This window comes from Marmota monax, unplaced genomic scaffold (assembly GCF_021218885.2).
Source record: "Marmota monax isolate L192 unplaced genomic scaffold, Marmota_monax_Labrador192_F-V1.1 WCK01_AAM20220418_F8-fsc00038, whole genome shotgun sequence".
Taxonomy (NCBI): domain Eukaryota; kingdom Metazoa; phylum Chordata; class Mammalia; order Rodentia; family Sciuridae; genus Marmota; species Marmota monax.
This window is the reverse complement of record NW_026692498.1, coordinates 6,219,920-6,246,461: the sequence shown is the minus strand read 5'-3', so window position 1 is coordinate 6,246,461 and position 26,542 is coordinate 6,219,920. Positions and strand designations below refer to the sequence as shown.

The 26,542-nt window shown below is 45.5% G+C and overlaps 2 protein-coding genes and 1 pseudogene across 2 annotated transcripts; 2 read left to right on the top strand and 1 right to left on the bottom strand.

The window, feature by feature from the left end:
* Positions 1-958: 958 nt before the first annotated feature.
* Positions 959-1,475, top strand: LOC124093033 (large ribosomal subunit protein uL22-like; annotated as a pseudogene).
* Positions 1,476-9,288: 7,813 nt separating this feature from the next.
* Ccdc87 (coiled-coil domain containing 87) lies at positions 9,289-13,498 on the bottom strand. Its single transcript, XM_046445153.2, has one exon. The coding sequence runs from the start codon at positions 13,480-13,482 to the stop codon at positions 10,921-10,923; it is 2,562 nt and encodes an 853-aa protein (XP_046301109.1). The 5' UTR covers positions 13,483-13,498; the 3' UTR covers positions 9,289-10,920.
* On the top strand, positions 13,393-25,174 carry Ccs (copper chaperone for superoxide dismutase). Its single transcript, XM_046445154.2, has 8 exons — positions 13,393-13,779; positions 14,326-14,398; positions 18,382-18,519; positions 18,732-18,909; positions 19,405-19,465; positions 24,498-24,575; positions 24,646-24,749; positions 24,854-25,174. Exons 1-8 carry the CDS (start codon positions 13,525-13,527, stop codon positions 25,005-25,007), a joined length of 1,041 nt encoding a protein of 346 aa, XP_046301110.1. The 5' UTR covers positions 13,393-13,524; the 3' UTR covers positions 25,008-25,174.
* The last annotated feature ends 1,368 nt before the right edge of the window (positions 25,175-26,542 follow it).

The window sequence follows — 26,542 nt, the reverse complement described above, 5'->3', positions numbered from 1 at the left end:
TCAAATTTTAAAAATTTAAAAATGGCTGTGGAAGAGGCCAGTAGGGGGTTGCGGTGGAAGAATGACTGATACCAGATACAGGGGTTTGGGGTAGTGATGAAAATGTTCTGAAATTACATAGTAGTGATGTTCATACAACTCTGATTATGTGAAGTACCACTGAATTGTTTTTTTTTTAAAGGGGGGCATGGGGCTGGGGTTGTGGCTCAGTGGCAGAGAGCTCACCTAGCATGTGCAGGGCCCTGGGTTAGATCCTCAGCACCATATAAAAATAAAATAAAGGTATTGTGTCCAACTACAACTCAAAAATAAAATTTGTTAAAAAGGGGGAGCAAATTTTATTGTATGTGAATTATATGTCGATAAAACTTATTTTAAAAACAAATAAATAAAAATGGCTGGGGATGTGGCTCAGTAGTTAAGTGTACTGGGTTTAGTCCCTGGTACCAAAAAAAAAAAAAAAGTTTTAAATTGCTATGAATTCAGTTGAGCATCTCCTGAATAAATTTGTGATTATTCAATTTAATATTGATAAATATTTTGGTACAACCAAAAAGAATTTGTAAATCAGAATTTTTAAATCCAAGATAGATAATCACTTTAAACATTTTAACAAGCTATACATGGCGGAATATACCAGTAATCCCAATTATTCTGGAGGCTGAGGTAAGAAGATCACAAGTTCAAGGCCATCCTGGGCAACTTAGTGAGATCCTACCTCAAAAGAGATAAACTTTAAGGGCTGGGAATATAGCTCAGTAGTAGAGCATTTGCCTCCCCAGTTCCAAACACACACACATGCACACACACACAAACTGTAGCAAATCGAAATTTAAATGAGTTACATGAAGTCAGATGATTTCTAAAACAAACATAAAATTCCTTGAAAAAGAACTGTGCTCAGCGTCTCCTCCAACTGAGGAGGTCCAGTGTTCTGTAGTGATCTGTTAAAAAATGGTTCATTACTCTCTTAACCTGGAAAACTCTAAAAAATTATGCAAATCAAAAGGTTCAAGTCTTTGTGTTCACTTTAAGAACACCGGTGAAACTGAACAGGCCATCAACGGTATGCATATTAAAAAAGCCACCAGGTATCTGAAAGATGTCATTTTAAAGAAACTATGTGTGCCATTCTGGTGTTACAGTGGTGGAATTGGGAGGTATGCCCAGGCCAAACAGTGGAGTACTGAAAAAAAGAGTACTGAATTTTTGCTGCTCATGCTTTAAAAATGCACGGAGTAATGCTGAACTTAAGGGTTTAGATATAGATTCTCTGGTCATCACCCAGGTAAACAAAGCACCCAAGATGCACCCTCATACTTACAGAGCTCACATTCGGATTGATACTCATGCATGAGCTCCCCCTGCCACATTGAGATGATCCTCACAGAAAAGGAACAAATTGTTCCTAAGCACAGCGTAAAAAGATATCCCAGAAGAAACCAAAGAAACAAAAATTTATGGCAAGGAAATAAATTCAGCTAAAACAAATGCAAATAAAAGTTTAAAACATTCCTTGCAAAAATATTACAGTTGAATCCTACTATTATGTATAATTATTGTGCACTAAAGAAAAATGTTTAAATATTATAGTAACATGTTACTTAATGTGAGATGAAGATGACTTTGATTAGATATAAGATTGGAGCCCTCAAAAGTTTGGGAGACTAAGGCTAACAAGGTGAGACAATTAGCCCTTCCCTTTGAAATTGGCAGGTATGCTCCAGGGACCTTAACTCATGGCTTGCTAGCTACTAAAAAGGTGCTATGTGCTTTTTTTCTTTTTTCTTTCTTTCTTTTTTTTTTATGTAGTTGTAGATGGACAACATGCCTTTATTTGTTTCATTTTTATGTGGTGCTAAGGAGCGAACCCAGGCCTCACACATGCTAGGCAACTGCTCTGCCACTAAGCTACAGCTTCAGCCCCATGCAATCTGCTTTTCCCATTTAACTCATGGCTTGCTCCCCATTGAGAGCATGATATGGAGCTGGGTGTAGCCCAGTGATAGGGCACTTTCCTAGCATGCATGAGACCCCCAGTTCAATCCCCAGTTCTAAAAACATAAATGATAAATATGATATGTGCCCTTCCCTAGCGTCTCACTCACTCTCAAACCATCTTATTAGCCTTAGAAGCCAGGTGCATCTTTAAAGCCAAGAGCTCTTTCCTTGGCTCTCCAAGGACAAATAACATGAAGGATAACACTGTTGCAGAGGAACCAAAGCAGTAAATAATTCCCAGGATCCTTGGCTCACTACTCAAATGATTTATATTTTTTTTCCAGTCCTTTGTGTTCTCTTAATAGTTGCCACTCATTCTCATCATGAGGCAGAGATTATACAGAGAGACATAATATTGGGCTCCAGGCTTCCCACCCCTGACTCAAGGCTGAAGTGCTTGCACAGGCCTTGCAAAGAAAACACCGTAGGAAATGTGCCCCAAACCAATTAAAATTCCTAGATTCTAGTCCAACCCTGCAATCCTTACATAGAAGGAAAACCTAGCTCCATTTTTTTTGTCCAGAGAGCCAGCTTGACATTCTCAGCCAATTCTGAGTTTTCCTTTTGCTCAAACAAGAAGTCTCAAGGATCTGTTCCTGTTGCAGCTGTACCTTTATCTGATTCTTCTGATGGAGAACTTGAGAACCCACCCAGGAGGTAACAAAGGTTAAAAAGTGGTCATGCCTGGCCCTTTGTTGGCTCCCCTTATATTATTGGATGAATGGATGCCTGGATGGATGGATGGATAGCTGGATGCATGGATGGATGGATTGATAGATGCAAGGGCAGATGCATGGATGTATGTATGCATGGATGGAAACATGGATTCATACCTGAATGGATAGATTCCTGGATGAATGGGTAAGTAGGTGTGTAGATGAATGGATGGAATGGAGATTCTGGAACCCAGGCCTTGAGCCCAGATTTCTTTCTTGGAGTGAATTTGTCTCAGGGGCTCTTGCTTAAAGTTGGTGGATAGTTCTGCTCCACCTCCAGATCTTCCTCCTTAATCATTAGATCCCTACTCCCATCCCCAAAGATTCCAGGCCCTCACACATAAACTGAGCCACATCCCCACTGCTTTGTGTGCCAAGATCTCAGGTCACAGCAATTTAGAAGAAGAGTCTTGTTACATTCTAATCCCAGAATGACCTCCAATTTACCTCACCTTTGCATAACTCAGAGGAGTTATTTGAGAACAGCAGCAATGCCGCAGTATGGCTGGGCACAAAATCACGAGCCACTCACAGCTTTGTAGATTCAAACAGCAATTCTTTATTCCCGAACTCACACCGGCACTCTACAAACACGTTCTGGGGGAATTCACGTTCTGGGCCCCAATCACGTTCTGGGCAAAATCCCAAATACTCTCTGAATCCCACGAGAACTCAACGGGAACTCAAGGAGCAGGCGTGCCTGAGGCAGCAGGATACGCCCTATTCCCAGCAGGGTACACCTTAAACCTGGAACCGCCCTAAACCCGGATTGTCCTAAACCGGGACCGCCCTAAACCCAGATCCGCCCTAAACCCGGATCCGCCCTGGTCCTTGAGCAAGGTCACCTTACATGCAATGACACTGCAAATGACCCGGGTCATGCCATGCGTCATTCTTACTTAGCAATGGCCCTCAGCACAGCAATAATAATGCATAGCCAGGATTTATACCGTGCTTAATGCTAAACTTTTATCCGAACTTGTCTTTTAATTTAAAAAGTTCATCTCAGATTATCTGAAATGTTCAGTCATAGAAATAGGCAGGGGCTGACCTCTTTCTCCCTCAGTGGAGCCCTTTTTAAATCTCTGCCTTAGCAAGTTGTCCTTTGTGGGGTGGGGGTATGGCAATTTAAAACTTGAAATTAGACCCCAGTCTGGACTGGTACCACCATTTGTGGGGCAGGGGCAGAGAGCAAGTGTGGAAGCCTCTGGTGCATGAGTCTCAGTTTGTCCAAGGAAGCCCAACATTCTCTAACAGGAACCAGTCACAGGCCAGGTGGTGAGCCTCCAGAGCTGGGATGGGGTGGGGCAGGGTGGCACATGGGCCCTTCCTTGGCAGGGGATGTGAACCATGAGCGATGATAATCGGAGAGTGAGCAGCTGGCAAGGCCTCCTTACCTCCTCATCTGCTGGGCGTAAGCCCAGAGTGTCCCCATCCTTGGCAGGTGTCTCACTACAACTAAGTAGATCTCCAAAGTGAGCTGATTCTTTCCTTTCACTTGAGCTCTTTAGTTGCCAAAGCTTACTTCCTGGTGACCTGTATGACTGAGAGATTAAGTAAATTGCCCGGTTCACATCTAACTCCAAAGGCCTTTGTCCTTTCCTCTACCCCCTGCTATCCACACTTAAACCCAGGAGAGTCCCCACTCTCAGTGCCACATCTCCTCAGCTATAGGACAGGGGTTCATTGTCCTTAAGTAGGTTGTTGAGAAGAATAAAGGAGTCAATGGCAGAAAAGTCCTCAGAGCAAGACCTGGCATGTATTTGAAGGGTTTCCTTTAAAATATGAGCTGTTGCTAGCCTCAGCAACAGCGAGTCACTAAGCAACTCAGTGAGACCCTGTCTCTAAATAAAATACAAAATAGGGCTGGGGATGTGGTTTAGTCGTTGAATGCTCCTGAATTCAATCCCCAGTACCAAAAGCAACAACAACAACAAAAACAACTCGTGATCATTTTCATTTTGTTACTGGGCACAGAACCCGGACAGGTCAGGGGACACCAGTGTCAAAAAGGACCTTTTAGTGTTTTGTTCTCCCCACAGAAAGACACAGGCTCTTACCCAGTATATACTACTTATTTTTTTTTATGTAACAGCTTTTTTATTATTATACCAGGGATTGAACCCAGGGGCACTGAACCACATCACGAGCCCTGTTTGTATTGTATTTAGAGACAGGGTCTCACTGAGTTGCTTAGAGCCTCGCTTTTTGCTGAGGCTGGCTTTGAACTCACAATCCTCCTGCCTCAGCCTCCCAAGACCTGGGATTACAGGCTTGTGCCACTGTGCCTGGCTGAATTGTCAGTTTTAATAGTAAGATTAATGTATTCTAGATACAATTCCTTTATCAGATATATGATTCACAAGCATATTCTCCCATTCTGTGATGTCTTTCACTTTCTAGTTAGTGATATCCATGGAAGTACAAGTTTTAAAATTTGATCTATCACTAAAGCAAATCTCTCTGTTTCTCTGAGGATTCTTTATCTGTAAAGCAAGCAGCATCAGCATGGTACCTTGCAGGTATGGAATAAAATTGTAATACATGAGGCAGATAACATTCAGATTACAGGTCTGGTCTGGCCGGCTGGAACCTGTTCCCTGCTGAGCCCCTTGAAGGAGGACGGAGGTAGTATGTCTCAGCTTGGGGGTCCCAGGGGATTCCCCAGGCCTTCCATGCCGCTCTCCTTCTTACTTTCACTGTGGTCTCTATCTGAATTGCTCCTTGGGAGCACAGACTTATTGGCTGTACCCACTGCTGTAGCCTCATTGCCTGGCACAGTGCCAGATCCATAGACAGCACCCATACACTACATGCTGAATGGGGCTGAGCCTGTAGCTCCGTGTTGGGCATCTTCCTAGTGTGCCTGGGGGCCCTGCATTTCAGCCCAGCAACATATAAACACGGAATGAATGAAAAGTAGGTGGAATTTCTCACTCATGGTCACACAAAGAATGCGAAAGCTGGGACTTCCAGCTCCCTGGCCAGGATACACTTCCCTAATGTCTTACTCAGTGATGCTAGGTGAACTTTCTATTTAGTGACTAATGGCTTTTTTTTTTTAAAAAAGGTTAGCTTTGGTTAAAATGGTAAGCAGATCATTCGGATACATATTTTAGGCCCCAGATGGATACTTTTGCTCTGCCAGCAAGTGTCCAACAACTCCAGCTCAGCCTTCTGGAATCCAGACTCCACTTGGGCACCACCTCCTCCAGGAAGCTCTCCCTTACCCTCTTCCCTGGTCGCCCAGGCCTGTTGAAGGTCTGTTTATGGGCTCCCACTACACCCCTCACTTAACACATTACTGAAATTATCTTCCTCACTAAACTTAAACTGCTTAGTAACACGGGCTGAGTGTCTGTTTTCTCTGGTCCCCTCTCCCCTGTGGCCATACATGTCACTCTGGAGTGGCATGAATGTACTCTGAACCCAAAAGAATAATTATGTGAGCCTCGAGTCTGATTTCATCCACGTGCAACGCTAATGACAAGCAAAAATTTGATCATACTCAGTTTCTTCTGGGGGCTTCAACTGAGATGACTTGTTTTACATATTTTAGGCTAAGAAACACTACAGAGATGAAGAAGGTGAACCTAGAGCCAGACCATCTTGGGTCTGAATCTAGATTGCCACATTCCAAGTTGGGTGGGCAATTTACAGAACCACTCTGTGCCTTGGTTTCCTCATCTGGACTTTGAAATTTTTTATTTATTTATTTATTTTTTGTAGCTGCAGATGGACAGCATGCCTTTATTTTATTTTTTAATTTTTATGTGGTGCTGAGGATTGAACCCAGTGCCTCGTACATGCAAGGCAAGCACTCTGCCACTGAGCTACAGCCCCAGCCCTGGACTTTGAAATGTTAATAGTGTTTACATTGTGGTGGGCTGGGGTTTGTAGCTCAGTGGTAGGGTGCTTGTCTTGCATGTCTGAAGCACTGGGTTAGATCCTCAGCACCACATTAAAAAAATAAATAAAAATAAAGAATTGTGTCCTTCTACAGCTAAAAAAAAATAATAGTACTTACGTTGTGGTATTATCATGAGGATGAGATGAAGTACTACATGTTAAGTGTTTAGGTCAGAGCCTAACAATAATCACCAAACAGATATGAACAAATGTGATTAAAATCTCCTTTTCAAAACAGTTAATAAGTGGATCAATTCAAGGAAAATGATAGTACAAAGTAAAAGTGTCTCAATCATGGAAATTCCTGGGGCCCAAAGGGGTGGGGTCTGTGATCTTAGTGATTTATTGGAACCAGTGACAGGTGGGCTCCGTCCCACTCTCCACCAGCACCCATGTGGCCTTTGGCACGCTGTTTTAGCTCTATGTGTCTCCCCTTCCCAGAAAAGCCATGTCACCAAAATCCAGTCTGCTCATCTACCAGCTAGATGACAATTGGCAGGTTGCCCACCGTTTTAAGTTGTAGTTTTACTTCTGGCCTTGACTTTGACACTTTTTAAGTTAACAAGCTTTCCTAGTCTGCCACCCTTCCTTCTCTTCTCCTGTCCTGGTCCCAGCACCTCCCACTGCCTGTACCACCACCTCCACTTCTGCCTTTTCCTCCAACTCTGCCCCTCCTTAAAAAACACAGACAGGGACTAGAGATATAGCTCAGTGTTATAGTGTTTGCTTAGCAGGCCCTGGGTTTGATCCCCAGTTCTGGAAAAAAAAAAAAAAACCTCACAAATAGAGTCCCCTAATTCTTTTATGGGGTTTTCTGGGGCCATTACTGTGTTCATAATACTGCTAAGATATTATGTGCCTTTTTTTCCAAAATATAGAGTGCCTCCCAGAGGTTTCATGATGTGTGATACTGTAGCAGATGGCTTGCAGAAGTAGAGAATCGCTTGTCTTCTATTAAGCCAGACATTAAAGAGATTTGTAAACATGTGTAATAGCAACTCTTATTTTTTTTTGGAAAATATAGTTATTCGTCATCTAATATAATAATTTTGTTAACATGTAATGATGTAATGTGATTTCTGTTAATTTAAGTGGATATATATATATATATATATATATATATATATATACACATTTATGTATGGGCTGGGAATTGAACCCAGGACCTCACACACACTAAACATACATTCTACCATTTAGCTATACCCCCAAGCCATATATATATATATATATATATATATATATATATATATATATATGCCAGGGATTGAACTTGGATACTTGGCCACTGAGCCACATCCCCAGACCTATTTTGTATTTTATTCAGAGACAACATCTCATTGAGTTGCTTAGCACCTCACTTTTGCTAAGGTTGGCTTTGAACTCACGATCCTCCTGCCTCAGCCTCCTGAGCTACTGGGATTATAAGCGTTCACCACTACACCTGACTGAATAAAAATATTTTAAATATGCAAAAAGCAAGCTGTCCCTTTAAACTAGTAATAAATATAGAAGATATTGGGCTCTTAGATATTTGGGTTCCACCTCTCCTAGGCAGTAAAGGGACTGTAGCAAATCATCCCAGGACAGATTTGAAGTATTTATCTGATATCCAAGAAGACATTCCAATCTTGTAACAGCTGCCAACTATTGAGGAAGAAACACGCCATTTTACAATGCCTCAACTGCCCGAGAGCATACCTGAAACCCGCCTGATAATTCCTATGCTAGTAGCAGCACAGGGGTCTTGCATGACAAGAGTAGGGGATGATTAATGACCAAGGCACCAAGATATTCTCAAATTCCTTAAGCATGGTGGTATCACAGGTTATGAGAACTGAACTGATCATTAAAAAAAAAAAGTGGGCAAAGGGCATAGACATTTTACAGAAAGGAAACACAAAAATATTTTAGATATATGAAAGATGAATTTCATGCATAAGTAATGAGAACACAACTCAAATGAGATACCATGATTCATCTGTTAGTTAGGCAAAGATTTAAAAATTGGAGGGGCTGGCGTTGTGGCTCAGTCGTAGTGCGCTCGCCTAGCAAGCGCAAGGCCCTAGGTTTGATCCTCAGCACCACATACAAACAAATAAAGGTGTTGTGTCCAACTACAACTAAAAAAATAAATAAAAATTGGATATGGGCTGGGGATGTAGCCTAGTGGTTGAGAAAGTGTTTTGCATGTATGAGGCCCTGGGTTCTATTTCCAGCACTGCAAAAAAAAAATTTTTTTAATTAAAAATTCATAAAGGGCTGGGATTGTGACTCAGTGACAGAGTGCTTACCTCGCATATGTGAGGCGTTGTTTTCGATCCTCAGCACTACATAAAAATAAACAAAGATATTGTGCCCATGTATAACTAAAAAATATTTTAAAAATACATAAAATTAAAAACAAAAATTTGATAACATACTCTATTAGTGAGCATAGAAAAAGAGACACCCTCATGCAGTGATGGATGAACATAAGTGTTGTAATCAGGGTGGAGGGTACTGGCTGATATCTATCTAAAGTACAAAATCTTATGCTCAACCTAATTCCATTTCCAGGGACTTCAACTAGAGCTAGAGATGCACAGACTAAATAGATGAACAAGTATTTTTGTTTTTAAACTCCTCTTTTTTTTTTAAATACAATATCTTTATCTATTTTTATGTGGTGCTGAGGATCGAACCCAGTGCCTCATGCATGTGTGGCAAGCACTCTAACACTGAGCTACATAAATCCTCTTCCCTGAGGATTTTTCTTTGTGGTGCTAGGGAATCAAACCTGAGACCTCAAGCATGTAAGGTAAGCACTCCACCACTGAGCTACATCCCTATCCCCAAACAAGGAATTTTTTAGAGCAACATTTTTGTTTGAGATTATCTGATACAAGGGACTGGTTAAATGAGATATACACACACACTGGAATACTGTAGAGCTGTCAAAAGAATGATTGTATAGTTGGATGTATATTAAATTCACGTATAAATGAGTTTGAGGTATATGCAGTAATTAAAAAAAAAGGAAGGACAAAACAGAGGTCTAGGCTGAGATCATTGGTGTAGTTATAAATTGCAAAGATGTGTACAAATAAGCTCATATATGCACAGGCTATCTCTGAAATAGTTCATATGTGATCTAAAGGCCTTACCACTTCTAATTTGCCCAATGACACCTTGTCATGACCCTTGGACTTGTCTCTACCCCTCACTCTGCAGCCCCTGACCACCTTGCTGTGGCCAGAATACCCTAGGCATGGCCTATTTTGGCTCTGCCACGGCTGTTAGGAAAGTTCTCCTCCTGAATGTCCACAGGGCTCACTTTTCACCTCTTTCAAGATTTTGCTCAAGTCTTACCTTCCCAGTGAGGCCTGTACCTGGCCACTGTAATTAAAACTAGCCCACCATCCTCTAGAATTCCTCTTACCCTACTCTTCTCTTCTCCAGAATGCTCATCACCTTCAAATGTTCAGTTATTCAATGTGCTTAAGTGCCATGTTTATGGCTTATTGTCTGTTTTCTCCTAATTGGATATAAACTCTACAAAGGTTGTAATGGTCTGTGTTTTGTTCACTGATGTAGACCAAGCATTTAACACCTAATTGATGCTCAGTAAATATGAGAAACTGGTAACAGTTGTTATACCAGAGAGGAAAGCAGGGATCCAAAGGAGCCATGGGAGTGAGATTTACGTTTCAGTACACACCCTGATATACTTTGTACCAGATGCTTGTATTAGCTGGTAAAAATTTAATTAAAACTTTGAGCCCTACCAATAAAATGCAAAAACTGGAAGGGGTAACCTGAACTTAACTCCTTCATTTGACATGATGATCCAAGGGCAGAGAAGTCAGGTAACTTGCCTAAGATCACATGCCAGAATTTAAATCCATATCTGACTCCTGAGCCCTAGTTCTTACCTGTTACGCCATTAATTAGGGCTCTGATCATCCAATTTATTTCTGAGATAGAAATGTTAAAGGACAAGAATGTTCCAAAGATTATGGTTTGTCTGTCTGATGTTTTGTAAGGGACAGTCTCAGTTTTTTTGATAAGAGATTTTGATTATATTCTACCAAGCTGTTGACATAAATGGGAATACTGGACTTGGGAATTCTTTTGTGAGAACTTCACTTTCAAAGACTAAATCTCAGTCCTTTGTAGTTCGAAGTGCAATGCTCCTGAGACCTGCACCCCCAGCTAGAGATACCCATACTTCTTCTTCCAAAGCCATCAAGAGGTCTGGATGAGTTGTTGAGTGTTTGGAGATGAGGGAGAGATTTGAGGATGCTTGGTCTGGTTAAAGGGTATTGGGCGTGTTCCCAGGAACTAGTAAAGACTGGCTGTTATGCCTTTTGAACAGGGCTGATTGTTGGGAGGCCTTTTTGTCCTGGCCCAGGTAGTGAACCCGCCGCTGCTGTTGGAGCCAGTAGAGCATCTCCACTTTGTCCCATTTCATCTTGTCTAGGTAGCACTGTCCCTTGAAGGTCACTGGTTCACCAAAGATTAATTCAATCTCCTTCAGGAGGGAAACCAAAGAAGCCTCAATTTGATTGAGCTTCCTGTGGAAATAGCTTCGTAACTGATTTTCCCGCAGGAGATGACTCAGGCCCAATTCAGACTTTTGGAAGAAGCGGTTGGGGTCAGAGGCTTGCTGTTCAAACCACTCCAGTCTCGCCAGCAATACCTCCCGCAGCTGAATGGGCTTCAAGGCCCGTTCCCAGGCCCTTACTAATGAGGGCAGCTGCCTCAGACGGGCTTTGGAGCTGTACTTGATGGCCATGTCCAGCCGGACGTTGTGAGGGACCTCAAGAACAGACCACAGTCGTTCTAGACGCTTCTGCAGGCTCGGGATCTGGTTCTTATCACGTTCCAGCCTGTTCTCCAGCACTGTGTTCCAATCCCACTCTCCTGGCACAAAGTCTGGCTCTTCATCTTCTAACAGGGGGGGGGGCCGCTGAATAATTGGGGACTCTTTGATGCATACTGGAACCTCCACAGGTGCCTCCTCTTCAAACATCTGGAAGATGACATGGAGGAAATCTGTCTCCTGGTTGGTGAGGTACTTGAAGTAGTCATCCACAGACAGGGTGCTTTTCCACCAGGTCAGCCAGGAGATCTTCTTTGACCGCTTTTCCCAGCCTTTGCTTGGTTGAGGTGCTGTGGGAGAAGGCATCCTCTCAGCGTCTGACTGCAAAACATTTGTTCTCTGGTAAAGTCCAGTCAGATCAGGGTTGACTATTTGAAATTGTTTTTCATGGCGCAGAAAGGCTGAGGACAGGAAGGCTGACCAGTCTTTATCTGCTGCAGGTTCAACCAGAGGTCCTTGGTCAAAACAGAAATGGTCAGTAGAGACACGGCTCATCAACTCTTCATAGACCTCCTTGGTGCTACTGCCAATGAGGTGCTCTATATCCATTTCGTCTATAACTTTGGAGTCCAGTTCACCAGCCAGGTGGTTGTACAAGACTCTGGCCCCCTCAACATGGAAAGAGTCCAAAAAGTTTCTATCAGAAAGTCGCACAGCTGCTGCCTGGACCACGACTTTATTTTTCAACTTCAAAGTAGTAGTCACTGGCTGTGGATAAAGTGGAGGGGATTTGAGGTGCAGGTGGTCCCACTGTCCAAAGGCTTCTCTTTCCTGGAAGCTCTTTAACATTCTCTGCAGTTCCTCCAGGTGATGCCTGGCAGCTGGGTGGTAGGTCACAACCCTCAGGAGTGGGGGCAAGCCAAAGTCCAATGCTGAGTAGTGAGTCCACTCCAACTTCATGTTCTTTATCATTTGCTTCAGATCCGCAGCCACAATGTCCCCAGTCAGCTTTGGTTTGCTTTCTCCTGGAGGCAAGACCAGAGGGGTTAAGGAATGAGAAGGGAGTGTAGAAAGACCCAATTTATCTGCCAGCTTCCAGTCCTCACGAAGACAAGGCATGGATTGGCTTCTCTGTGGCTGGGAAAGGACAGGTAAAGAATGGGGGAGGGAACCTCTACTGGTGGGAGTCACAGAGTGGCTGGGAATTGACACCATCTGTGAAGAACTGAAGTCGATTTCTTTCTCTTTTCTTGCAGTAGGCAGCCAGCGGAGAGGCTTTCTACTCTTCAACTGAGGGATGGACTTCAATTCCTTCACTGGATCCAATTCAGGCTCAGTAAAAAACTCCTGTGAGCGGCTGAGTTGGACAAGGTAGTTCAGGTTGAGGCTAGAGCATGGCACTTCCGCGAAGCCCGTGCTGTGAGGCCAGGGGATCGGGCACAGTTTGAAAGGCCCAATGGGGCAGGGTGGGCGCCGCTTGTCCATGCTGCTGTGGGTGTGCTCTGCCTTCAGCAGGGTTTGGAAATCCGCGAGCAGGCAACGGTAGACGTCGGGACTGGTAAGGAAGATTGTGCAATCACTGGCAAGGCTGGCAGCCAACCGGGTGAGGGTGGCTGATTCAGTGAAGACCTTCGACATGGTCGACATAGTCACCAGCAGGTGCAGGTAGCGTAAAAAGAGCTGCTCACAGCTGAGCAGCACGTAAGTCTCGAGTCGCTTCCTCAGCTTCTGGTTGTTCTCGTAGCTCAGACTAGGTTCAGCAGGAGGCTCCCGCCAGCTGCACTTTAGTTCGTCCAGGATGACCTTGGTGAGACGGAGTCGGCCTTCAGAAGGTACCCAGGACGCCAGCCCGCTGTTGGCCAGCAACTTGGCCACCTGGCGGCACAGCGGCGCCACCCTCAGCTTTGCCAGAGACACGGTTTGTACTCTCAAGACCTGCGGGCTGCGCTTCTGAGGCTCTGGGGGCGTCACCCTGCGGGGTAAGAGTGACAGCGGGCTCAGCAACTGGTGATAAAACCGCTGTAACTCGGACTCTACCTTCGGGGGCTCCATCTTAGCGCAGGCGGAGCCCTCTGTCCGGGCAGAGGACGCCAAATGGTTACTAAGGTAACCAGGGCCCGAAGGCCCGAGTGCGCCTGCGTAGCCAGTGCCCGCCGCTCCGGATTCGTCGGGCCAGGCCCAAGCGTGCGCATGCGCCAGGAGGCGGGGCAAAGTGTGGTTCCCCGGGGCTCCGCCCCTCGCAGCGTTGCGTGGAGTTGGCCTGTGGACTTGAGTGGTTGCGTTCCGCCAGGTGGTGTGAGCAGGACCAGGATGGCTTCGGACTCCGGGGACAGTGGGACCCTGTGCACGGTGAGAGCGGAGCTTCGAGTGGATCCTCGCCCGGCACGGCCTCAGCCCCTGGGGTGATCGTTATCTTGGGAAGCCGGAAAGGAGCTGGCATTTGGGGCGGCGACTGTGACCACTGAACGCGAGGGTAGCAAGGCCCCTGGCTTGAGTGTTGCTGGGTGAAACCACGGTCCTAGAATGATCAGGAGAGGCGATGAAGAAGGGGCTTTAGCCGGGCTCGGTGGTGCACGCCTGTAATCCCAGCGAGTCGGAGGCAGAGACGGGAGGATCGCAAGTTCAATGCCAGCCCCAGCAACTAAGCTGGATCCTGTCTCGAGATAAAAAAATTTAAAAAGTGGGTTGGGAATGTAACTCAGTGGTTAAGCGTCCCTGGGTTCAATCCCCAGGAAACCCCCCCCCCCAAAAAAAAAAAAAAAGACTCGAAGAAGGGTCACATGAGACACGTCTCCAGGTCGTGGAGTGATTACAGTGTAGGTCAGGTGGTGAAATATGGTCAGGCTAGATAATAGGTCCCCAGTCCTCATCTGCTGGTCTCTGCGTCCCTTGCAGTTGGAGTTCGCGGTACAGATGACCTGCCAGAGCTGTGTGGACGCGGTGCGCAAGTCCCTGCAAGGGGTGGCAGGTAAGAGCTGGATAAACCTTTCTGGTCCCTTGGGAAGAACCAGGCTAGTGTGTTAGTCCAGCCCTACTTCCATTTTACAGATGCAGAAATGGATACCCAGAGGGTGAAAGGAGTATTCTTAGGCACACAGAGACCCAGAGGCAGAGCCTAGCATACAGGTCTGGAGCTTATCCTGTCAGAGCCCTCTAAAGGCTCTAACTGCCGGAGCCTCCGGTTCCCTGGAGTGAGGAGCTAGTCAGAGTACAGCTCCTCCTACTGAGGGAGTTCCCTGAAGCTCAGGCTGTTCTTGCTTAGTCAACAGTCCTGACAAAGCAAACTGCAACCTTGGCCCTGGTGCATTTTTAAAAAGCCAGCCGGTCTGGAGTTGACTTGGCACAATCAGAAAGATTTGAAGGCAGGAGCCACTGGCTTGGCCCTGGGAACTGGCTTCCTTTGATTCTGTTAAAAGTTCTTCCAGCCATTCTGTAGGTATGGGCCAAATACTGGGAGGCTTTTAGAGAGAAAGGTCACCACTGTGCTTTGGTAAAGATGATGCTCAGGTGGCATTTACAGAACAGGAAAAATGGTTCTGAGAGAGAAGGAGATGAGGTGGGTTCTGAAGCCAGGAAAATGGTAGCCCTGCATCCTGCCTAGGTTGGCATTGTGTGTTGTAGTTAGCAGGGTGCACTCCAGAATCAGAGCTGTTTAGGTTCAAATCCCTTATTTGCCACTTACTGGAGACTTCATACATGTGACTTTTTGTGTCTGTATTTCTGCAGTGTTTAAATGGGGATGATAGCAGAAGTTACCCTGAAGGATCATTATAAAGAGTAAATTAGCTAATACCTATAAAGTACTTTAACAAAGTCTTGGCCAGGTAGTAAGAGCCCAGAAAATCTCAGGGGATTATTAGAGGAAGGGCTTACAGATGGTGATCTGCTTGAAGGGAGGTGTGAGGGAACAGTTTTTGTTTGTTTGTTTTTGCAGTGCTGGGATCAAACCCAGGGCCTCATGCATGCTAGGCAAGTGCTTTACCACTGAGCTACATCCTCAACCCCTACAGGGCAGATCTTGAAGATGAGTTTGCTTAGGGTCCTTTTTTGGGATGGCAGGTGAGGGTCTGATGGAAATTGAGCCTTTCTACTCAGAGCAGAGTGTCTGAGCATGGCTTTTCCAGGACACAATGCCTTCCATTTCCTATAAAACATTCCTGCTGGGAAAGCAGACAGCTGGAGTTTTTGTTGGATAGAGGGCTGTGTTCGGCCCTCAGCAGGTTTTTTTAGGTACCAGAAAGAGACATCTGGTGACCCTGTGTTTTCTGGTCTGGGTAACTTCAACCAGCTTGGGTTTCTCATGGCCTGGGCAGGGGAATCACAGTCTCCAGAATACAGAGAGAGAGGAGTGTTGCTTGGCCTTGGGAAGGAGCGCTTTGCTCTTCTCACAGGGGTGAGTCTAAGGAGCTCCTAGCTCAGGGCTGAACTCCTTGAGCTCCTATCACTTGGTCTGGAGTTCCTGTGGTCTCTCTTTTTTCCTTCTAGGCCCTGGGCTAACCAAAGCCTGGCCTAGCCACATTCCGAGGTTCACCAGCCATAGGGAACTTCTGCTTGGCTGGATAATGAGACTTCTGGTGCAGACTTGGGTCAGAAATTAAAAAGCGACATAGCTACAGGAGCTTTAGAAGCAGAGAATCAGCTCTTCTTGGAAGACCCCAGGGTCTGGAAACACGTCTAGGCCAGGCCTTTATCTGCTGTTTGTTCAAAACACACTTGGGCCTGTGTACTAACGCAAGCCCCCCTCACCTTTCCCTGGCCTATACAAGAAGCCAGCTTTGAGCTCCCTATTGCCTCTATTTCCCCTCCAGTACTTTTTCCTTGTTAAAGTCAAGGTGATTTTTTAAAAGTCATAACTAGATAATATGCATTAGTTACTTGAGGCTCTCTTCATGAGTATATAAGAATCCTTCTGCAGACTTATGTATACAGGACAATTGCAGGGACTTCAAGGGCAATGGGGACTCCATAGGCTCTTTTTCTGACACATTGACTTTTGAACTTGTCCCCTGTGATCCACACAGAGCTTCTGCCCTCGCAGAGATAGCAGCCTAGAGAATAAAACAGGATTATAATCAATGCAGAGTGAGTTTCTCAGGGGAAGTATGAGCTGCTGTAGGACAGGTATGTAAGGGCTCAGCCCAGCCTGGAGGTGACCGGCTGTTTCTTGGGGTGAGCCAAGTATCTGGGTTAAGTGCCTGCACTCTGGAGCAAGGCTGCCTGGGATTCCCAGTTCCATAACTTACCACAGTGTGACTTCAAGCAAGTTTCTTCATCTCTCTGTGCCTCAGTGTCCTTACCTGGAAATAGGAATAATAGCACCTAATTCACAGGGTTACTCTTGGTATCAAATGAGTCAATACTGGTAAAATCATCAAGGAGGATCTGGCCCATGGTGCCTGCTCAGTTGACATGGCTCTCAAGGTAGTGGTGATAAGCCCCCCTTTATAATGCATGTAACTGGCTTACTGAGATAAAATTGACATAAATTCACCTATCTAAAGTGTACAATTCAATCAGTATATTCGCAGAGTTGTGCAGCTATCACTATCAATTTTACGTTTTCATGATTTTATACAAGAAATCCTGTATCCTTTAACTTTAATCCTGTATCTACTTCTTGTTTCCCAACCCTGACCCCTAACTTTTCTGTCTACTATTCTCGACATTTCATATAAATAGCATCATAGGCTGGGCATGGTGGCACATGCCTATAATCCCAGGCACCTGGGAAGATGAGGCAGGAGGATCACAAGTTCAAGGCCAGCCTCGGCAACTTAGGGAGGCCCTGTCTCAAATTTAAAAAAAGGACTGGGGGTGTGGCTCAGTGGTTAAACACTCCTGTGTGAAGGAAACACACAGATAGATGACTGGGGTTGTAGCTCAGCAGTAAAGTACCCCGTGTATTCACTTCCCAGTACCAAAAAAAAAAAAAAAAAAGGCTTATATAACATGTGGTCTTTTGAGACTGGCTTTGACATAGCAAAATGTTTGGAGGCTCAGGCATGTTGTATCAGGTATCCAGACTCCATTTCTTCTTATAGCTAATATCCCACATTGCATGGATATTGTTTTTGTTTATCCTTTTGTCAGTTGATGGTCATTTGGGTTGTTTTCACCTTTTTGCTGTCACAAATAATGCTGCTATGGATAGCCCACTTTATATATATATATATATATATATATATATATATATATATATATATATATATATATATAGTTGTTGTTAGTTGTTGTTGTTGTACTTAGTTTTTCATGACAGCAGAATGCATTTCAATTGATCATATACAAATGGAGCGCAGCATTTCAATTCTTTGGTTGTACACAGTGTAGAGATGCATCATTTGTGTACATGTACCTAGAGTAATGATGTCCATCTCATTCCACTATCTTTCCTACCCTCATAACCCCTACCCACCCTCCCCTTTCCCCAATCCAAAGATCCTTCATTCTTCCCATGCCCCCCCACCATCATAGATAAACATCCACTAATCAGAGAAAAACATTCGGCCTTTAGTTTTTGGGGATTGGCTTACTTCGCTTAGCATAATATTCTCCAGCTCCATCCATTTACCTGCAAATGCCACGATTTTATTTTCTTTTAATGCTGAGTAATATTCCACAGTCTCTTTATCCAGCTATTTATCTCTTTACTCAGCTATTGATGAGTATCTAGGTTGGTTCCACAGTTTAGCTATTGTGAATTCAGCTGGATAGCCCACTTTTATAAAAATATTTGAAGAAGAATTTTCTGTTTCAAAAGTTATAAATAATACCTAGTATGTAGAAAGTACTCACAGAAAGCTTCTTCAAGTTCACCCAGCTAGAAGAAAGCCTCCACGCTGACTTCTGACCATGGGAAGGTTGGTGAAATTAAGGTTGGTTGCTGTCTCCTTCCCGCTGTGAGCATGGATGCCATTCCTCTGCTGTCTTCTGCCCTCTGTCTCCTCCCAGGTATCCAGGGTATGGAGGTACAGTTGGAGAACCAGATGGTCTTGGTGCAGACCACTCTGCCCAGCCAGGAGGTGCAGGCGCTCCTAGAAGGCACTGGGCGGCAGGCCGTACTCAAGGGCATGGGCAGCAGCCAGTTGCGTGAGTGACCACTGTGTCCTTGGCCTCTGACTCTCTGGGAGGGAGCTAGCCCACTACTGGTTCAAATCTACCCAGACGATTCTCATACTCTTGGTTGGAGTGACTTTGGGGACAGTGTGAAAGTCATATGAGACTCCCTGCCCTTCCTGAGTTGATGAAGAGGTAGAGCAGAGTAAGGTGGCAAACCAGCCTGAGTGTCCAATACTTTGCAGAGAATCTGGGGGCAGCAGTGGCCATTCTGGGGGGCCCTGGCACCGTGCAGGGCGTGGTGCGCTTCCTACAGCTGACCCCTGAGCGCTGCCTCATCGAGGGAACCATCGACGGCCTAGAGCCTGGGCTGCATGGACTCCACGTCCATCAGTATGGTGATCTCACGAGGAACTGCAGCAGGTATATCATCCATAATATCCCTGATAGTGGCTTCATCTGTGTGCTTTCACACCTGATCCTCACAAGAACCCCAGGAGGCTCAGCCTACAGATAAGAAACTGAGGCTCAAAGAGATTAAATGGTTTACAAAAGATCCCAGAGGATGTGAAAGGTAGAGTTGGGATTTGAATCAAGGTCTGATTCGGACGCTCCTGCTGGGAACTATTGTACTGCCTCTCAGATGAAGGGCAGGGTCTGTGACAGAGTTTTTGTCCTACTGTCATATAATTAGATGTTTACTCCTTTATATCTCTCCTGGACCAAAAGCTCATTCAGGCAAAACACAAACCCATTATTCTATCCAAACCCTTCCTTCTTGTTGCCATCTCCCCAAAGCCTGGAACAGAGTAGGCCTATTTGTTGAATGAATGAAACAAATGTAGATAGAGAAGAAAGTGGACCAACTTGGCCTGTGAGCTGCTGTTCTGCTGCCCACCTGCTACCTCTCCTCCTTAGTTGTGGGGACCACTTTAACCCTGATGGAACATCTCATGGGGGACCAGAGGACTCTGAACGGGTAAGTATTCATCTGGGCTGGGTTCGGGTATAGAGAAAACCCAGGTCTCAGAGGCTGGGCAGGCAGCTCCTGGGGCCTTGGAGTGTGATGGGGTCTTTTCCTCTCATTTCATTTTGTTCAGTGTAAGAACATTTGTTAATTCTTTTCTGTGAGCAAGGCCTTGGGAAATAACACTGCATAGCCCAGTGCCTGCCTCCAGGGGGCTCACAGTCTAGTGGTATAATCCTTGCTGGAGCCCCAGGAACCCAGGCTGACACCTGATCCAACCCAAGGGCCAGTGGGAAACCGCCTCCCAGCAGAGCAGGTGAGGGTGTGGAAATTGAAGGTTTTACTAAAAAGGCTGCCCCTGACACTAGGACCCCAGTCCTGGCATTGTATTCTCTCCAGAAGATTGTTTCCCTGACTTCAGGGAGTCAATCACATGCCACCTCAAAGATTTTCGAATTATCTGAGTCGGGTTTGTACCTTCCTCAATTGTTTAAGTTGACTCATTTTTTTCCTTCGATAAATTTAGTTGTATTATTATTACTGTTGTTGTTGTCATTATTATTATTTTCAATCAATCCCAGGAAATTTCAACATGTTCCAAAGTAGAGCAATAAATATCAAAAACGGCCATGTGGGGCTGGGGCTGTGACTCAATAGTAGAGCACTTGTCTGTCATGTATGAGGCACTGGATTTTATCCTCAGCACCACATAAAAATAAATAAAATAAAGGCATTATATCTATCTACAGCTACAAAATATTCTAAAAAACCCAAAACTGCCATGTCTTTATCATCTAACTTCAGGTTACCATTTCATGGTCACCATTATTTTGTCTATGTCCCTGGCCCTTCTCCACCAGTATTTTGAAGCAAATCAAGACCTCATTTCATATCACTAAGGAAGATTGATTGATTGATTGATTGATTGATTGACTGACTGAGATAGGGTCTTGCTATGTTAAGCCCAGACTGGTCTTAGCCTCACCCTCCCTAAGAGCTAGGACTGCAGGCTCACAGATAGCTGAGGTAAATTTATTTTTAACTAGAAACTTGATATTGCCACATAAAAATAAATCAATAAAAGAAAAAAAGTTATTAAAGTCCTGCTAGAGACTGGCTTGACAGGCTTGGGGACTGAGGTCACTTTGTCAAAGTACAGATTAGAGGACATGAAAGTGGTGTAAAATACCTGTTCACACTAACCTGAGACTTTCCTCCTGATGCCTTCCCAGGGGCTGGAAGCCATTGAAGGGGGGACTGCATGTTCCTTAATGCCCTGTCACACCTCTTATCATCTCCTTTCTGGGGGTCTATGTCCCCCCAGCTCTTGGAGATAACAGCCAAAGGCAGGTTCCTGGTGCTGGAAACCTGCCAGCTCCTTCTAATGTGGCAGGACTCGGGGCCTTGTTTTTATTTTTTTTCTTTTGTTCACATCTGTCTCTCATTACTTATGAGATCTTCAAAACTTCTTTACCTTGTAAAATACCTTTTCCTGCCTGTATTTTTTTATTTTTATATTACATTTTCTTTAAATATGATTTTATTTATTTATTTATTTTGGTACTAGGGATTGAACCCAGGGGTGCTTATTCACTGAGCCACATCCCCAGATCCTTTTATGTTTTATTTTTTTATTTAGAGACAGGGTCTCACTGAGACAGTGCTTAGGGACTCACTAAGTTGCTGAGGCTGACCTCAAACTTATAATCCTCCTGCCTAAGCCTCCCAAGTTGCTGGGATTATAGGTGTGTGCTACCATGCCCAGCTTTATTTTCTATCTTGATGAACATTTTCAACCTCTGACACAAAACCAATGAAACCATGGTACAGGGTAAGCATCCTTAACCTCAAAATCCAAAATCCAAATACTCTAAATCTGGAACTTTGAGTGTAGTCCTTTTTGTTTTGGAGGAGATAGAGGTATAGAGGTTTGAACATGCTAGCAAGTACTCCACTGCAGAGTGAGGTGTATTTTTAAGAGTTTGGATTTTTGTATTAGGGTTGCTCAACCAGTAAAGTGTATAAGAACTTTTTTAAAATCTGAAACACTTGGAAATCACTGACCTCAAGCATTTTGGATATTATTCAACTTGGATGTTTATTATTTCATGTAACTGATTATTTTGGATTTGGGACAGCTCTGTCTTGTTTCTAGTGGTCAAAATCTCTAATTTTGCCCCTGAGAAGTTGGGGAGACAAAATGTCCTCAGTGTCCAGGGCATTAGTGATCTTCTGCCTCAAATCAAATGACTCAGCTTTAGCATATAAAACAGTAGACTTTGATCATCTCAGTTTCTTTGGGCCAGAATCTGGGTGTTTCTGGCTCAGGATCTCATGGGGCTGCAGTCATTGAGGGCTCAACATGGAAAGGATCAGTTTCCCAGCTTGCTATTGCAAGAGTTGCTGTTGACAGGCTTCAGGTCCTCCTTGGCTGTTGGCCAGATACTTAGTGCTTTGTCACGTGGGTCTCTCGCTAGGGCAGTAGCTGGCTTCCTTTAGAGTGCATGAGTAAGAGTGTGAAAGCCTCCAAGACTGAAGCCAGGTTCTTGTTGTAACCTAATCTAGGAAGTGACACTCAGTCTAGCCCCCTCTCCAGGGGGTAAATCACACCGACGTGGATAGGGGAGGTGCATCTCCACCCTGCCTGCCTCCTTGAGCCTTGAATGAGCGTGGGAACGGCAGATCCAGGGCGGGGTGGGGGGGTGGGTGGGGTGGGGTGGGTGAGTGGTGGTGGCTTGGAGGCCAGGCCAGCCAGGAGGTATGGCACAGCAGGAGTGTTTCTGGAGGGCAAGAAACTACCTTGTCACCTGGTTCTTTGCCCCAAAGTGGATGGAGTTGGCAGCCATATTGCACCCCAGGAAGAAGTGAGTAAGAGCTGAGCAGCCAAGGCTGTCATGAGATCTCCAGTTTCCATACAGCACTTGGTTTTGCCCCACTGGAAATGAATTCATTGTGGGAATTCGTTTCCAAGCTGGTTGTCCCTTGCACATCTCTCCTAATGATCTCTAAGCTTCTGTCCCTTTTCTCCCAGCCCTCCTCAGTCTTGCCTTTTCATACAATGTACTGAGGGATTGCTCTGAAGCATGGAAGGACCATGCCACGCTCCTGCCTGAAACCCTTCTTGGCCCTCCAGTGCCTGAGGGTACAGACTGGGCCCAGCTTCTTGGTGTGATGTTCAAGGACTCCTTGGCCCAATTCCACTTGCCTGTGTGCTGAGGGGAGGGACTGGGAAGATAGTCTCTCCCTTACCCCCTGCAGGGTCATGCCCAGCCTGCTCCCAGCCTAGCCCTGACACCTCCCCGACCTTGATGGTGGTTTCTACCATTAAAGTCCCCAACACAGGACAGTATAACAAAAAGTGCCAGGTGCTGGCCACAGATGCTGGCCACAGATGCCCCTCTGAACATGAAGATAAAGCAGAAACAGTATTCTTGCTGCTGTCAGCCCTGTCACCCACCATGTGCTGGTGTGCTTTGCTATGTAGCAGCAAGGCCTGTGGACCAGCCCACACTGGCTCCAGCACTTGCTTTTGCTCAAATGTCAGGTCAGGGATGATTTATTTGCACAGATGTAGGTTTCTGTAGCTTACCAATAAGGTCCTATCACCCCAGGACATACCAGCTATTGTCCTCATCTGTGTTACTTTTTTTTTTTTTTTTTTTGGTACTGTGGATTGAACCCAAGGGTGCTTTGACATTGAGCTATATCCCCAGCTCTTTTTTTAATATTTATTTTTTAGTTTTAGGTGGACATAATATCTTTATTTTTTTTTAATTTTTATGTGGTGCTGAGGATCAAACCCAGTGCCCCACGCATGCCAGGCGGGTGCATTACCACTTGGGCCACATCCCCAGCCCCCCAGCTCTTTTCATTTTTCATTTTGAGACAGGGTCTCGCCAAGTTGCTGAGGCTGGCCTTGAACTTGCGATCTTGCCTCAGCCTCTTAAGTCACTGGGATTGCAGGTGTGCGCTACCATGCCCAGCCCCACCTCTTTTTTTTTTTTTTCTTTAAGAGGAGAGAGAGAGAGAATTTTTTTTTAATATTTATTTTTCAGTTTTCAGTGAATACAACATCTTTATTTTATTTTTATGTGGCGCTGAGGATTGAACCCAGCGCCCCGCGCATGCCAGGCAAGCACGTTACCACTTGAGCCACATCCCCAGCCCCTCACCTATGTTCTTGATCACATCTATTTCATATCGGAGGCCTTTGAGGGTGGAGACCACATATGTACCCCACCATGCCTGCCAGAGTATCTGACTGGAGGTGTTCAGGAGATGTGTTAGGATGCTTTTTCTTTTCTTTTGGAGGGGAGGATTGAACTACTCAGGGGCACTTGACCACCGAGCCACATCCCCAGCCCTATTTTGTATTTTACTTAGAAACAAGGTCTCACTGAGTTTTTGCTGAGGCTGGCTTCAACTCACGATCCTCCAGTCTCAGCCTCCTGAGCTGTTGGGATTACAGGCATGTGCCATCATGCCTGGCTAGATGCTTTTCTTACCTTCTATGATGAAGGGGGGAAACCCAGCTTCTGGAGCCAGGACAGGCCCTTTGCCCTCTCATGTTTCTTCTTTCTTTCCTTGAGCCAGGAGTCAGGGAAGTGATGCTGGCTCCTGTGATGGTTAGAGAAGCCAACTGTCACAACTTAAGCCTAGGGGAATTGAAGACTGCCAAGGGCCTGCAGAGCCAAAGGAGGCTGGAGAACTGGGCTTGGAAAGAAGCAAGAACTGGGCTATCAAGGCTGCAAGTAGGGCTGGACAATGTAGGAAAGACAGGCTGGTCCAATAGGGGTGACTGCCCAGAATGGGGATGCTGGCCCTTTCCAGGGTGCTGGCATTTCCCCTAGGATTTGAGTTCAGGGAAGGAGTGTCCAAGTTGCCTTCCTTGAGTTCCAGAACATCCCTTGATCCTACTGACTGGGCCCACAGGAAGAAATTGGTGGTTTTGGGAAGTGGGAAGAGAAATCAGATACTACAAAGCCAGAAGATAACAATATCTGTGCCCCCATGTAACCCTTCTTCCCACTGTGTCTCCAACTAGCACCGCGGAGACCTGGGCAATGTCCATGCTGATGCTGATGGCCGAGCTGTCTTCCGGATAGAGGATGAGCTGCTGAAGGTGAGCTGGGAATAAGGTTGGGCCCTTCCCAAAGGGACAGTGATTCTGAGACTGTTGTCACCCTTCAAAGGTGTGGGACGTGATTGGTCGCAGCCTGGTTGTTGATGAGGGAGAAGATGACCTGGGCCGGGGTGGCCATCCCTTATCCAAGATCACAGGAAACTCCGGGGAGAGGTGGGTAACTGCCCTCAAGAGGAGGCTGTTCTCTGCCAGTGGCACACATGGGACCCTGGGAGGTACCAGACAAGGGTCTACTCTGACCATACATCCTTCTTCAGGTTGGCCTGTGGCATCATTGCACGTTCCGCTGGTCTTTTCCAAAACCCCAAGCAGATCTGCTCTTGTGACGGCCTCACCATCTGGGAGGAGCGAGGCCGGCCCATCGCTGGTGAGGGCCGAAAGGACTCAGCCCAGCCTCCTGCTCACCTCTGAGCAGGGCCTCGCCTTGATTCTCTTCTGTCCTGCCAGCTGAGCACCTTCCCCCTACAGAGGAAGAAGAGTGAGTTGTGCTTGCTCAGGCCCAGGAGGACTGGGCACAGGGCATATAGGGGTCACTGTGAGGTTCCTTTGGCAAATTAAACTTTTATTTTCATATGGAACATTGCTTTTGTCTCTCTGTGTCCCTTAATGGACTTGGTGAACATAGTCTTTCTGCTCTGTGTTTTGCCCCAGGGCTACTCCTTAGCTTTGAAGCCAAAAAACCTGGATTAAAATCCACACACTGGCCAGGAGTGGTGGCACACACCTGTATTCCCAGGCATTTGGGAGACTGAGGCAGGAGGATCACAATTTCAAAGCAAGCCTCAGGAACTTAGGCCCTCAGCAATTTAGCGAGGCCCTGTCTCAAAATAAAAAGTAATAAAAGGGCTGGGATTGGGGTTGATGTTGTGGCTCAGTAGTAGAGTGCTCTCCTAGCATGTATGAGGCGCTCAAGCCTTAGCACCACATAAAAATGTACAAAATAAAGGTATTGTGTCCAACTACAACTGGAAAAAAAAAGGTGGGGTCAATCCCTAGTGCCAAAAAAAAAAAAAAAAAATTCCACACACCAGGCCTCAGGCCCCTCTTCCTCTTTAGGGTAATAGTGAAGGGCCACAGCAGTTGTATTCCTGTGTGTGGCCTCCCTTTTCCCCTCACTTGGCTGACTGGAATCAAATCAACTCCACCTGTGCTAGCCCCTGCATTCCTTGAGAAATCAGAGCAGATCTAGTTGTAGTTTCTCCCTGTGGTTGGACTCATAAGAATGTAGGAACTTTAGGACCCCATACTCTTTTAAAATTAATCTGGCTCAAGTTGATTTCTTTATCAACTCACAAGTAAAAAAAAAAAAAAACTCTTAATTAACCTAATTAAGTCTTAATTACTAAGTGAGTGCTTGGCAGAAAGCCTGGTACATGCTAAGTTAAGGGAGCTGAAGCTGTGATTCTGAGGCCACATGGGCCCCTGGAGACAACCCCAGCAAAATTCCTCTCTCAGCCAGTGGCTGTTACCCAAAATAGCACATGGGCCTTGGATTTGGGGCTCCCCTCAGCTGTTCCCCCAACACCCCCACCCTATGCCACGTTAGGCTTTCCTATCCTTAACAAAACTGCTTTTTCAACCTGGTGAAGTACAAACTTTGCCCCTGTGCCACCTGCTTGGAATCAGGAGGGGGCTTTATAGTTAGTTGGCTTTGGCTTTGAGGCTCCTGGCTCTGTTCCCATTCCCTAGGCCCTGCCTGTTTTCCACTTCAAGGATGCTGGCACCACCTCCAGTGCCAGCCTTGGACTCTGTTCCTTCTGACAAAACTTACGCGGTTGTATTCCTATTCCCCTTGGTCCCTGGAGCCAAATCCTTTTAAGCGTGAGATCCAGGATGTCTTCCCTACCTCCTGGCCATTACAGAAATCTCTGGGTTCTGTCCACAGCCAACCCCTGACCTTCTTACACCTCCATTCTGGAATAACAGCAGGGCTTAACCGTTTTGAG